Consider the following 14,084-nt stretch of genomic DNA (forward strand, 5'->3'; position numbering starts at 1 on the left):
AGAGACATTGCAAAGTCTGAAATGAAGAGCGGATCCCATTTGATAGCACCTCACCCAGGCTTTTTCTTTCTTAGAATGCCATTTCCGTGTCCCAAACGCAGCTTGTACTTGTGAAATGAGAACATGTAATATCCTATATCATAATAGCCTCTCTTCCTCTTCCATTTTCTGTTTTATTTGTTCAACTTAGATTCCTTTGGGTTCTGTGTATCTGATTAAGTCCTGATAAGTAAAATCACTTGAGTATACTTTAAACTTCAAATCCTAATTTTTGTGAGCATTGGTTAAAAAAAAAAGAAGGGGGGTGATAACCCTGGACAAAAGTGAGGCTTGGTGACTCCCATGCAGGAAGAAGGCAGAACTGTGTGAAAACACCATTTTGTGTTGCGTAACTCTGAAAATGTCCTTGCAAGGTTGTCTGTAAGAAACTCTGTTGGGTGACATCTGGACATTAAAGTTTTAACATTATCTCTAATTCTTTTGCATGTTAATTGGGTAGCTGCATTCCAATTTGCATCCATAATTGGCATCCTGCTCCTAGAACTGAATACTCTGGTTATTATCTTGTCATGTCCTCATTGAGGTCTAAATGTAAACAGTACATAAATGGTGGATTCTTCTACTTAAGATAATGAACTGTCAGGAGAGGTAAATAAAACACAAGGATATTTGTCAAGGAGTCATATATAGTCATTGAAAAAGTTTGGAAACACCAAGTACACAAACTTATTCAGCTTCCTGGACTTTGCTTTAATTAGATGTTAGCAGATGTCAACTGAGAAAGAAGTTTGTTGTTTTTTTGGTCACCAGACATCAAGGCCCTCTTTCTAACACCACTCAACTTACTTTTGGGGAAATGTAAAATAATCCAAAGCACCAAAAACAGAACCCACATTTTTCTTTTTGTAGAGCTTATCCAAAAATATATGTAATAATAGCACAAAATCCCAACATCCTGCAGTATCTCTTTGAGTTTCAATGTTAGAAGGCCTGGAGACTTTTTTTTAGAAACTTTAGGAAAGCATGCAGAGTAATAATATCCATGTATTACTTACATTTGTGAGTTTGAAAAGTTAATCTTTTAAAGATTTTTTAATTCATTTGACAGGTAGAGTTACAGACAGTGAGAGACAGAGAGAAAGGTCTTCCTTCCATTGGTTCATTCCCCAAAATGGCCGCAACGGCTGGAGCTACGCCAATCCGTAGCCAAGAGCCAGGTGCTTCTTTCTGGTCTCCCAAGTGGGTGCAGGGGCCCAAGCACTTGAGCCATCTTCCACTGCTTTCCTAGGCCACAGCAGAGAGCTGGACTGGAAAAGGAGCAACCGGGACTAGAACCAGCGCCCATATGGGATGCTGGCACCGCAGGTGGAGGATTAACCTAGTGTGCCACAGTGCCAGCCCAAAGTTAGTCTTTTTATTTATTCTGTTTAGTGTTGGCATTTTCAACACTAGGTAGCTAGGTCAGAAAAAACATTACTCCTCGTTATATGTGACTTACGTGTTGTAATTGTTCATTGTTAGAGTTTTTCCATTAATATTTCTTGATTTGTAAGATGACAGATGAGCAAATCTGTAAGGATCAACGTTGGAGGGAACCATTATCTGTTGAGTGCTATCGAATGCCACGCACAGTGAACTTTGCAAGAGGCATAAGCTTGTTGTAAGCATTACCGGAATCAGTTACCTGATGTGTGTCTGTTTACGAGCAGCTGAGCTCCAGTGCAATTTGTGCTGTGCTGGAGGCAGTCCCGGCAGTTTGATCACTGGAAGGGTCTGTAGCATTGAAACGTTTTAAATTTCCCGTGATGCTCACTGACACGAAATACCAGGGGATTCGAAAACCGAGAAATGCGGTGAGTCCTGCCACTGACTTCGTGGAGCGGAAAGCCAGATCTAGGTTTTGAATTTAGTATGAGATTGACTTTTTTTTTTTTTAAACAACCTTTTATTATTTTGAGAGAATTATAGATTGACATGCAGTTGTAAAAAGTAATATAGGAAAGATACAGGGTGTACTTCAACCCCTTCCCCCAGAGGGACATTTTGGAGAACTATTGGACAGTAGCACAGCCAGGATATTGATGCTGAAGCAGTTAAGGGAAGGAGCCGCTGTGTCGTGGCCAAGGACCCCCTCATGCTGCTGCCCCTTTAATGAACAGGTTCACTTGACCCTGCTGCGTGTGCCTCTCTCTCCCGACCACTAAAATTGTTTCTGCATTTCTATGCTTCTGTCATTTTGAGAATGTCATACACGTAGAGTCATATGGTGTGGAACCTTTTGGGATTTGCTTTTTTAAAATTGAGCTAAAATTCTCAGGAGATTTACTAGGCTGTTGAACATTTCGTGTATTGATCCCTTCTTATTGCTGCGGTCATTTCCGTGGAATATTGTATCACAGTTTTTATGTCACCGTTTCCCCATTGAAAGATACCTGGGATTATTTCCAGTTACAAATAAAATTGCTATAAACATGCATTTGTAAGTTTTGGTACGGATGCATGTCATCCTTTGCCAGGGTTAAATGCTCAAGAACATAGTTGCTGGATCTTTTTTTTTTTTTTTTTTTTTTACAGGCAGAGTGGACAGAGAGAGAGACAGAGAGAAAGGTCTTCCTTTGCCATTGGTTCACCCTCCAATGGCCGCTGTGGCCGGCGCACCACGCTGATCCAAAGCCAGGAGCCAGGTGCTTCTCCTGGTCTCCCATGCGGGTGCAGGGCCCAAGGACTTGGGCCATCCTCCACTGCCTTCCCAGCCACAGCAGAGAGCTGGACTGGAAGAGGGGCAACCTGGACAGAATCCGGCGCCCCGACCAGGACTAGAACCCGGTGTGCCGGCACTGCAAGGCGGAGGATTAGCCTATTGAGCCATGGCACCGGCCAGTTGCTGGATCTTAAAGCAAGTGTGTTTTGTTTTGTTTTTAAAATGTTTACTTTTAAAAGAAGCTGCCCACGTGTTTTCCCAAGCAGCTGTACCGTTTTTTACTTGGGTTAGCAATTTGCACATGATCCTGTATTTCATCACCTTCAGCAGCTATTAGTGTTGTTTTAGTTCTATTTCTGCCATTCTGATAGTTGTGCAGTTTTTTTCTTACTTTGCTTTTAATTTGTCTTTCTCTAATCATTAATGATGAACACTGTGTATGTGTATGTGCATGTGTGCTTATTTGCTTGCTGTATTCTTTTTTGATAACAGTGTGTCTGTGCTTTTTGGTGTCATGTCTATGTTTTACTTAGCCTTGGGTTTTGAAGACTTTGTGTTAGATTTTTTTTTCTCTAGGAGTTTCATAGTTCTATGTTTATATTTGTGATAATTTCAAATTTGTGTGTGTGTATATATGTGAAGTATCAGACTTAGGTTCACTTTTTGCTTTTCCTCTGGATATCCCTTTGCTCCAGCACCATACATTGGGATGACTGATTTTTCTCTGTTGGGTTGCTGGTGCTTCTTTGTGAACAGTCACTGGCTGTTCCTGAATGGAGCCTTTTCTGGATGCTGTATTGTGTTCCAGTGATCTGTGTGTCTGTCTTACCAGTGCCACACAGTTCTGATCACTGTGGATACGTGATAAATCCTGAAATCAGGGAGAATAAATCCAACTACTTTATTCCTTTTTAGAATTGTTTTTGATATTTTAATCTTTTTGGCTTTCCATATAAATTTTAGAATTATCTTGATGGGAGTTCCCAATAAGATTAGTATTTTGATAGGAATTAAACTTGGTCATCAGTTTGGGCTGAATTGGCATCTTTGCACTGTTGAGTCTTCTATCTATGAACATAGTACATCTCTTCATTTAGATCTTCTTGATTTCTTTAAATAGTGTTGTGCAATTTCAGCCTACAAGTCCTATATATGTTTTTGTGAAAATTACACTGAAATACTTATTTTTCCTTATGTTCATTGTTTATTATGTAGATGAGTTTTTTTTTTTTTAAATATTACATGCTGTGACCTATTTGAACTCACTTGCTAGTTCTAGGAACTTTTTTTTTTTTCTATAGGTTTCATGGAACTTTCCATGTAGACAAGCATGTCATTTGCAAATGATTATCTTTTTCTAATTGGGTGAGTTGTGACCATTTGTATGTTCTGAGAAATTGGTACATTTTGTTTTAGCTGCAAAATTTGTAGGTATAGAGTTGTTCATCTTAGTCCCTTATGGTTTTTTTGATGTCTGCACATTTACTGTGTAGCTCTTTTGTTAGCTTTTTTAAATAAACAGGAAAAGTTTTAAAATTTTATTTGAAAGGCAGAGAGAGAAGGGAAGGAAAGGGTGGGAGAGAATATGAATGAAAACTCATTTGCTGGTTCACTACCCAAATGCCCACAATAGCCAATGCAAGGCCAGGCCAAAGCCAGGAGCTTAGAACTACATCTGGTCTCCTATGTGGGTGGTAAAGACCCAAGTACCTGAGCTATCTCTTATTGCCACCAAGTGTGTATATTAGCAGAGGTCAACTCAGAACTTGAAACCAGGCACTCCATCTAGGATGTGGGCATGCCAAGCGGTAAATTTTTAAAATTTTGTAATATAAAACAAATAGTTTTTATGTATTTCATAGGTAAAGTTCTAACATGGTAACCATGCTTACTCCCTCCCTCTCTCCCTCCCTCAGTCCCCTCCTTCCTTCCTTTTTGCCCTTTAATTTTTGCAAAGACATAATTTTTATCTACTCTATAATCATAGGCTTAATTCACCACTAATCATGATATTCAACAAGTAAAGAGTAGGAAGACTGCAGTTTTGCAGAGTATAAACAAGGGCTGAAAACAAGATGTCTATTTCATTCCTATACATTTTTAATATCTATATTAACTGCTATATTTTGGAGAAAACCTGATATTTGTCTTTTTGGGACTTGTTTATTTCCCCTAGCATGATGATTTCCAGTCGCATCAATTCTGTTGAAAAAGACAGGGTTTCATTCTTTTTTTTTTTGACAGGCAGATTTAGACAGAGAGAGACAGAGAGAAAGGTCTTCCTTCTGTTGGTTCACCCTCCAAATGGCCACTGTGGCCGGTGCGCTGCGCCAATCCGAAGCCAGGAGCCAGGTGCTTCCTCCTGGTCTCCCATGCAGGTGCAGGGCCCAAGCACTTGGGCCATCCTGCACTGCCTTCCCGGGCCACAGCAGAGAGCTGGATTGGAAGAGGAGCAAATGGGACAGAATCCGGCGCCCCAACTGGGACTAGAACCTGGGGTGCTGGCGCCGCAGGCGGAGGATTAGCCAAGTGAGCCGTGGCGCTGGCCTCATTCTTTTTTTTTTTGGCAGAGTAGTATTTCACAGTGTATATATACCACATTTTCTTAATTCTGTCATCAGTTTATAGAGATTTGGGTTAATTGCATATCTTACCTATTGTGAATTGAGCTGCTTTAAACATGGAGGTATACGTGACTCTCTCATACACTGCTTTCTTTCCATTTGGGTAAATTCCTAGAAGTTGGATGGCTGGGTCACATGGTATATCTATTTCAGCTTTCTGAGATTTCTCCATAATGTCTTTGACAATGGTTGTACTAGTTGGCATTTCTGCTAACAGTGGATTAGGGTACATATTCCTCCACATCCCTGTCAGTATTTATTGTATTTTGATTTTTGGGTGACAGTCACTCTAACTGGGGTGAAGTGAAACCTAATTGTGATTTTTATTTGCATTTCCCTGATGGCTAGTGATTCTGAGCGTCCTTTCATGTATCTGTTGGCTATTTGAATTTCACCCTTTGAAAAATGTCTGTTCATGTCTTTTGTCATTGAGTTTGTTGATTTCTTTAAAGATCTTGGGTATTAATCCTTTATGAGGGGGCCGGCACTGTGGCTCAGCAGGTTAAAGCCCTGGCCTGCAGTGCCAGCATCCCATATGGGCACTGGTTTCAGTCCTGGCTGCTCCACTTCTGATCCAACTCCCTGTTAGTGTACCTTGGAAAGCAGCAGAGGATGGCCCTAGTCTTTGGACCCCTGCACTCATGTGGGAGACATGGATGAAGTTCCTGGCTTTGGATCGCCTCAGCTCCTGTTGAGGCCGTTTGGAGAGTGAACCAGTAGGTGGAAGACCTCTCTCTGTCTTTCTCTATCTCTCTCTGTAACTCTTTGAAATACATAAAGTAAAAAAAAAAATGGATATATTTTTAAAAATCCCTTATCAGTTCCATAGTTAGCATATATTTTCTCCCATTCTGTTGGTTGCCCCTTCACTTTGTTGAGTGTTCACTCTGCAGGACACACGTTTCTTAGCTTCGTCTACTTCCTTTCATGTGGTTTTGGTCATCATTGCCTGTGCTTCTGAGGTCTTTTCCAAGAAGTCTTTGCCTGTGCCAACGTCTTGCAGAGTTTGCTTAATGTTTTCCTGTAGTAATTTGATGGCATCAGAGCATAGATTGAGATCTTTCATCTATTTTAAGTGGATATTTGTATAAGGTCTAAGAAAGGAATCTGGTTTCAAACCTCTGTATGTATAGACCCAATTTTAACAGCACCATTGTTGTAGCTGCATGGGTTAGTTTCTGGAGTTTCTATTCTGTTCCGTTGGTCTACATGTCTATTTCTGTGCCATTACCAGGCTGGTTTGTCCTGTACTATGTCTCTATCTGGTATTGCAATGCCTCAGGCTTTGTTGTTTGTTTGGGATCTCTTACTATATTGGATAGTAATGGGGAGAGTGGAAAGCCTCAAATGGTTCTGGATCTTGGTGGAAATGCTTCCAAATTTTCCTTGCTTAAGGTTTTTATCATGAAAGGGTGTCGTATTTTAGCAAATGCTCTCTCTGCATCTATTGCGATAATCATATGGTTTTTATTCTTCGGATTATTAATGTGATGGATCAGACTTACTGATTTGCCTATGTTGAGCCATCCCTGCATAGTAATCTAGAAATTATTTAAAGCTTTCAGGAGGATGTGTGTAGCTCCTGGGCAAATACTATGTGATGCTATATAATGCTGAATTTGTGTGTCCTTGGATTTTAGTATCCGCAGAACAGGGGTAAGGGCGTCCTGGAACCAACTCCCTGCAGATACCAAGGGGCGACTTAACTCGCTATATAGTTTTGGATGGGATTACTGTATTTTTCTTAAAGAATAAAGCCGACATTTTGCAAATCACTTGGAAAGCAGTACATAAAGATGGAAGGTGAATTTGCCGTGTCTTACTTTTCACATCATTTTTTTTTTTAAACTGTAACTTTTCTGTTCCCCCTCTATTTTAGGCAATTGCTCTCTTAACTGAATTAATTCGGGAGAACTTCAGGAACAGCAAATTAAAACAGTGCCTCTTGCCAACCCTTGGAGAGCTGATCTATCTCGTAGCCACCCAGGTGAGACTGTCTGATTACCTCTGGTGCCGGCTGACACGCTCTGACATATCCTGGCTGACAACCATTAACGTCCTATAAAAGTTCTCTGACGCTGGCCCTCAGAGCATGCCCAAGGAACGTAGGAGGAATTTCTCCTCTGGGGGAGAGAGTTCTCAGGCCGTGTTTCACAGCTGAGAGCCTGCACGTCCGCAGGGCACTCCTTAGGTTGCTGCCATCTTTGACTCCTTCAGGCAAGAGAAGACCATCGGTTCTCCCCGTGCAGTTTAAATAGAATGTGACTTTGTACAAATGGAGCTTTGAATGTGACTCTGGGAATTTGTGGTGACAGGATTTGACTTCTTATTTCTAAAGCTGTAATGTGGAAGTGCTGTTGAACAAGGGAAGTCTTAATAGTGCCATAATTTTTAAAAAATACTGAATACTTTTAGAATACTTGGGTACCTGCAACCACAGGGCAGACCTGGAAGAAACTTCTGGCTCCTGGCTTCAGCGTGGCCCAAATCCAAGGACAATATAAATATTATATTGAATAATTAATATTGAATATCAATACTTAGAATATTGAATGTTTTTACAATATTGGTAGATTTGGGGTTGAGCATTTGTGATACTGTGGTGGTTTCATGTAGATACTCATAAGTTACAAGTTTAAAAGGAAATTCTGTTCTTGAATTCTTAAATTTTGGTCCTATAACTTAAAATGTTAAATAACTGGAATATCTTTCGTGTTTGTATTAAATCAGCTTTCTGGAGCATCATCACTTCACGGTCACTATCATAATTATAACAAAAACATCAGTATTTTAAGATATTTAGTTCCATCATTAGTATTTTTGTTAAGATTTTTTACTTATTTATTTGAAAGAGTTGCACAGAGGAGAGGCAGGGAGACAGAGAGAGAGGTCTTCCATCCGCTGGTTCACTCCCCAGATGGCCACAACAGCTGGAGCTGCACCATTCGGAAGCCAGGAGCTTCTTCTGGGTCTCTTCTTCTGGGTCTCCCACGCGGGTGCAGAGGCCCAAGGACCTGGGCCATCTTCCACTGCTTTCCCAGGCCATAGCAGAGAGCTGGATTGGAAATGGAGCAGCCGGGTCTTAAACCGGCACCCATATGGGATGCTGGCGCTTCAGGCCAGGGCGTTAACCTGCTGTGCCACTGCGCCAGCCCCCCCATCATTAGTATTGATAGCTGATATAGCAAATCTCCATTTTTCTTCCTTCTTATGAGTGTCATGGCTGTTCCTTTTTTGTAAAAATTATTTTTTGGAACAGTTTGTCCAATTAGCCAAAAATGGGTGTAGGGTCCTAAGCTTTTAGGCCATCTTCTGCTGCTTTTCCCAGGTCATTAGCAGGGAGCTGGATCAGAAGTGGAACGGCTGGGACTCAAACTGGCTCCCATTTAGGATGCTGGCATTGCAGATGGCGACTTTACATGCTATGCCACAATGCTGGCCCTGGTAATTTGTGTCTTGAAGAGACAACACATTCACCCATGTAGAAAACTAGGAAGAAAGGAATATGAGGGTGGGAAAATCCTTTTTCTGACTTCTGTACCCTATCTGCCTAATTCTTCAATAATAATGTTCTTGCATTTACAGGGTTCTCTTTGATTAAATGGACAAATTTAAATGTACATTATTATTTTGTGTTGGGTAAAAACTCATTTTTTTAATCTTAGTACTTACATACCATTAAGAATAGCATATATAGATAAATCACTGGAGGGGGTTCCTATTTTTTAATTTCTAAATTATTTTTATTGCATTTGAAAGGCAGAGAGAGATCTACTGGTTCACTCCATGAGTGCCCGAAATTTCCATGACTAGGTCAGGCCGATGCCAGCAGCTTGGAGATGTATTTCTTTTCTTTTTTTTTTTTTTAAAGTTTTTTTTTTTTTATTAATTTGAAAGTCAGAGAGGTAGAGCCAGATAGAGAGAGAGAGAGAGAGAGGTCTTCCATTCTGCTGATTCACTCCCCAAATAACTGCAACAAGCTGATCCAAAGCCAGGAGCTTCTTCTGGGTCTCCCAGATGGGTTCAGGGGCCCAGGGACTTGGGCTGTCTTCTACTGCTTTCTCAGGCTATAGCAGAGAGCTGGATCAGAAGAGGAGCAGCTGGGACTCGAAATGGCGCCCATATGGGCTGCCGGTGCTGCAGGGCTGGGGCTTTAACCCACTGTGCCACAGCACAGGCCCCAACATGTGTTTCTTAGTAGATCCTTGGAGCTCCCTGTGTCTTGATGTTTTCTTGTAGTGGAGCATTCCCTTGTGTGATAGCCCGTTGGGTGCCAAGTTCTGGGAAAGGCACTTTTCCTTAGAGTTCCTTAAGGGTGGGAATAGAGAGCAGATTTTTGCTTTACCATTGCCTTTAGTGCCAAAGACCTTGATGTCAAAGCTCAAGTTTACCAACTTTTTCAGACTCTAAGTAAAATCAAATATTACTACTCAGTTTATCCCATTTCCTGTGGTCTATTTTTTTTTTACCTAATTTGTTTTATTTTTTTTATCAGATTTTTGATTCATATTAAGGAAGTTATCATAAAACCAGGTGCACTTACTAGAATAGTCAGACACCAGTGTGCCTTCTTCTCAGAATGGGTGTCTACACTCATTCTTTAAAAGTTTTTTGATGGCCGGCGCCGTGGCTTAACAGGCTAATCCTCTGCTTTGCGGCGCCGGCACAGCGGATTCTAGTCCCGGTTGGGGTGCCGGATTCTATCCCGGTTGCCCCTCTTCCAGGCCAGCTCTCTGCTATGGCCCGGGAAGGCAGTGGAGGATGGCCCAAGTCCTTGGGCCCTGCACCCGCATGGGAGACCAGGAGAAGCACCTGGCTCCTGGCTTTGGATCAGCGTGATGTGCTGGCTGCAGCGGCCATTGGAGGGTGAACCAATGGCAAAAAGGAAGACCTTTCTCTCTCTCTCTCTTTCTCTCTCTCACTATCCACTCTGCCTGTCAAAAAAAAAAAAAAATTTTTTTTTTTTTGATGCCAGTGCTGTGGCTCACTAGGCTAATCCTCCGCCTGCTTGGGCCCCTGTACCCACATGGGAGATCAGGAGGAAGCACCTGGCTCCTGGCTTTGGATCGGTGCAGCATGCCAGCCATGGCAGCCATTTTGGGGGTGAACCAATGGAAGGAAGACCTTTCTGTCTGTCTCTCTCACTAACTCTGTCAAAAAAAAAAAAAAAAAAAAAGATTATGAACTTAGCTATCACCTCCCAAAGTTTCCTCAGCACCCTTTTTTTTTTTTTTCCTAAAGATTTATTTTATTTATTTGTAAAAGTTACACAGAGAGGTAGAGACAGAGAGGTCTTGCATCTGCTGGTTCACTCACCAGATGGCTGCAACTGCCAGAGCTGCCCTGATCCGAAGCCAGGAGACAAGAGCTTCCTCCGGGTCTCCCACATGGGTGCAGGGGCCCAAGGACTTGGGGGCCGTCTTGTACAGCTTTTGCAGGCCATAGCAGTGCGCTGGATCGGAAGTGGAGCAACCAGGACTAGAACTGGTGCCCATGTGGGATGCTGGTGCTTCAGGCCAGGGCTTTAACCCACTGCGCCACAGTGCCAGCCTCTTTCAGAACCCTTTGTTAATGCCTCCTTCCTGCCTCCTTATAACCACTAAGGTACTTTCTTTGTCTACTAGACTACTTTGGATTTTCTGGAATTTTATGTAGATAGAATCATGTTCCTGTTTGTTTCTGAAAGTAGATGTACAGTCATTCTCGTTGGTAGTCACTTTAATTGGATACAAGCTCGGTTATTTCTAATAAAGGCATGATTTTTGTGGCTATCATATGTGACTACATCTTAGTAAACCAGGAAAGGAAGTGATGCTCCTGGTTCTACACAAGTCTGTTTTCACAAGATGAGGTGTTTTGTGAATTTGTTCTGTTTGGGTTACAGTCAGCCTTGTGGTCTCAGGACAGGTTTTATATGAAGTGGTAGGTCACACCGTCTGTAACCCACAAATGGGGGTTCTGCCAGTGACGCCCTCCTGACACCTGCAGGCAACAGGTTTAGAGACAGAACGCCAGGCTGTGGTCCTGCAGAGGATGCTGGGAGATGGCTCATTCTCAGGTTGAGTTGTTCTTTGACTTTGTCAAGGAAACCTGTCTCCTGGAGTCTAGGTCTTCTCATGGTGTCTTCCCCCACCCCCATCCCATAATCTCTCTGCCAATCTGTTGTAAGAATGCTCAGATGGTCTCCTTGGTTCAAGATTGTGTCCATTAAAATCTGTCTTCTGGAGACCAGCCAGAGTGAGCCTATGAAAACAGCCCTCTAGGAGGCCTCCAATGTGTCTGAGCTGCCTCATTGTCATGGCCAAAGCCCTCCAGCTGCCTTCTTGGCCTAGTGTGTTACTCGATCCTGCACTACCCTCCAGCCTGCTCCTCCCAGTTGCCTCTCATCTCCACAGTTCCTCCAGCCCACCTCGCCACGTTCCCACCTCAGCACCTCACTCCTCCTCAGTGTTGCTCCAAGGTGTTGGGGTTTTCTCTCTGCTCAGATGGATCCCCTGAAGAGCTGTTTGTTGGCCATGAGCACCATGAGGTGGGGCCACCCTGGCTATAATCTTTCCTCCAACCTGTCACTCTGCTGTGTTTTATTATAGTTCTCATCACTGTATTATTTAAAGTTTATTGATCTGGCATATATAGAGAGCAAGCTTATATCCAGTGGTTCACTATCCAAATGCCTGTGGCATCTGGGAAGAGGCAAGAGCCAAGATGAAGGTAGGAGTCTAGAACTCCATCCAGGTCTCACATGTAGGTGGCAGGGATCCAAGGACTTGAGCCATCACTTGCTGCCTAATACAGTGAGCCCACCCCTGACTCAGCCAAGGGATGCTTCATGTTCACATCCTGCTAGTCTCTCTCCCTGCTCACTTCCCTGTGATTTTACTGACCTTGGCACAGTCTGTTCATGGGGACACGTGCTATGTGCCACAAGTTCTTCTAAGCAATGGTCACATCATCATGAAAAACAGATAACTGTTCTGCTTCTTGGGGAACAGAGAATTTAAAAAAAAGTCCTGGTGGGCATTTGAGACAGTGGTTAGGATGCCACTTGAGACACCCCCAGTCCTATATCAGACTGCCTAGTCCAAGTCTCAGCTTTGTGTCCAATTCTAGCTTCCTGCTAATGTGCACTGTGACAAGTTTTTAAACTGAACCCTTAGAAGTAAGTCCATCTGCATGTATGCAGAACTATACAGCTTTACAGTTACAAAACTTCCTCTTCCCTCTCTTAATCACACTCTTATTTCTTATTGAGATCCATCCTCAGTTGGTTTATACACATACAATTAACTCTATGTTAAGCAAAGAGTTCAATAAATAGTATCAAGAAAAAAAAAAGATGGAAAAAGAAAACAACTTTTCCTTGACAATCAAGACAAGGGCAGCTCAAGTCATCCCTTCTCCAAGTGTCAATTTCACTTACACAGATTTTGTTTTAGGTGCTCTGTTAGTTCTCAGAGATCAGGACAAACATATGGTATTGTCTTTTTGAGATTGGCCTATTTCACTAAGTATGATGTTTTCCCGATTCCGCCATTTTGTTGTAGTATTCCATAGTGTACATGTCCCATGATTTCTTTATCCAGTCTTCAGTTGATGGACATCTGAGTTGACTGGACAGCTTAGCATTTGTGAATTGAGCTGCAGTAAACATGGGGTTGCAGAAAACTCTTTTCTTTGCTGATTTCATTTCCCTTGGGTAAATTCCCAGGAGTGGCATGGCTGGGGCATATGGTAGGTCTGTATTCAGATTTTTTAAGCTATCTCCATACTGTCTTCCATAATGGCTTTACCAGTTGACATTCCCACCAAGGGTGGATTAGGTCATCTTTGTCCTCACATCCTTGCCAACATTTGTTGTTTGTTGATTTCTGTGTGAAAGGCATTCTAAATAGGGTGAGGTGAAAACTCAGTGTGGCTCTGATTTCATTTCCCTGAGGGCTAGTGTTCTTGAACATTTTTTCATGTGTCGGCCATTTGGATTTCCTCTTTTGAAAAATGTTTAAATCCTTTGCCCCTCTTAACTGGGTTGTTTCTCTTGTTGTTTGGGAGCTTCTTGATCTCTAAATATTCTGGTTATTAATCCTTTATCAGTTGTATAGTTGACAAATAATTTTTCCCATTCTGTTGGTTGCCTCTTCAGTTTCCTGAGTGCCTCCCTTGCAGTACAGAAACTTCTCAATTTTGATGCAATCCCGCTTGTCAATCCTGGCCTTGACTGCCTGTCCCCCTGGGGTCCCCTCCAAGAACTGTGTGCCTGTGCCAGTGTCTTACAGGGTTTCCCCAATGCTCTCCAACAGTTTGATGGTGTTAGGTGGTAGATTTAGATCTTTAATCCGTTTTGAGTGACTTTTGGACAAGGTATAAGGCAGGGATCCTGCCTCAAACCTCTGAATGTGGAAATCCAGTTCTCCCAGCACTATCTGTCAATGAGACCGTCCTTGTCCAGCGATTGGTTTTAGCTCATTGGTCAAATGTAAGCTGGTTGTAGATGCTTGGATTGACTGCTGGCATTTCTGTTCTGTTCAACCAGTCCATCCACTCATCCCTGTACCAGTACCAGGCTGCTTTGACCACAGTTGCCTTGTAGTATGTCTCTGTTGCAAAAAATGTGTTCAGTTACTCTAGGCCTCCTGCGTTTCCATACAAACCCCAGCATCACCTTCTCTCTATCTGAGAAGAATGTCCCTGGTATTCGGATTGGTATCACATCGAATCTGTAAATTGCTTTCGGAAGAATGGACATATTGATATTCTTCCAA

General features: G+C 42.4%; 1 protein-coding gene across 5 annotated transcripts in view; it reads left to right on the top strand.

Annotated features, from left to right (window-relative positions):
• The window catches only part of ULK4 (unc-51 like kinase 4), a 597,001-nt gene that overhangs the window by 87,511 nt on the left and 495,406 nt on the right, over positions 1-14,084 (top strand). For 4 of the 5 annotated variants that reach the window (XM_062200117.1, XM_062200120.1, XM_062200119.1 and 1 more), the window contains exon 18: positions 7,205-7,312. The exons of the other annotated variant lie outside the window; for it this stretch is intronic. In XM_062200117.1, the coding sequence (XP_062056101.1) occupies positions 7,205-7,312 (108 nt within the window). The remainder of the gene's footprint in view (positions 1-7,204; positions 7,313-14,084) is intronic. 5 annotated transcript variants of the gene reach the window in all.

Source organism: Lepus europaeus, chromosome 9 (genome assembly GCF_033115175.1).
Source record: "Lepus europaeus isolate LE1 chromosome 9, mLepTim1.pri, whole genome shotgun sequence".
In the NCBI taxonomy this organism is placed as follows: domain Eukaryota; kingdom Metazoa; phylum Chordata; class Mammalia; order Lagomorpha; family Leporidae; genus Lepus; species Lepus europaeus.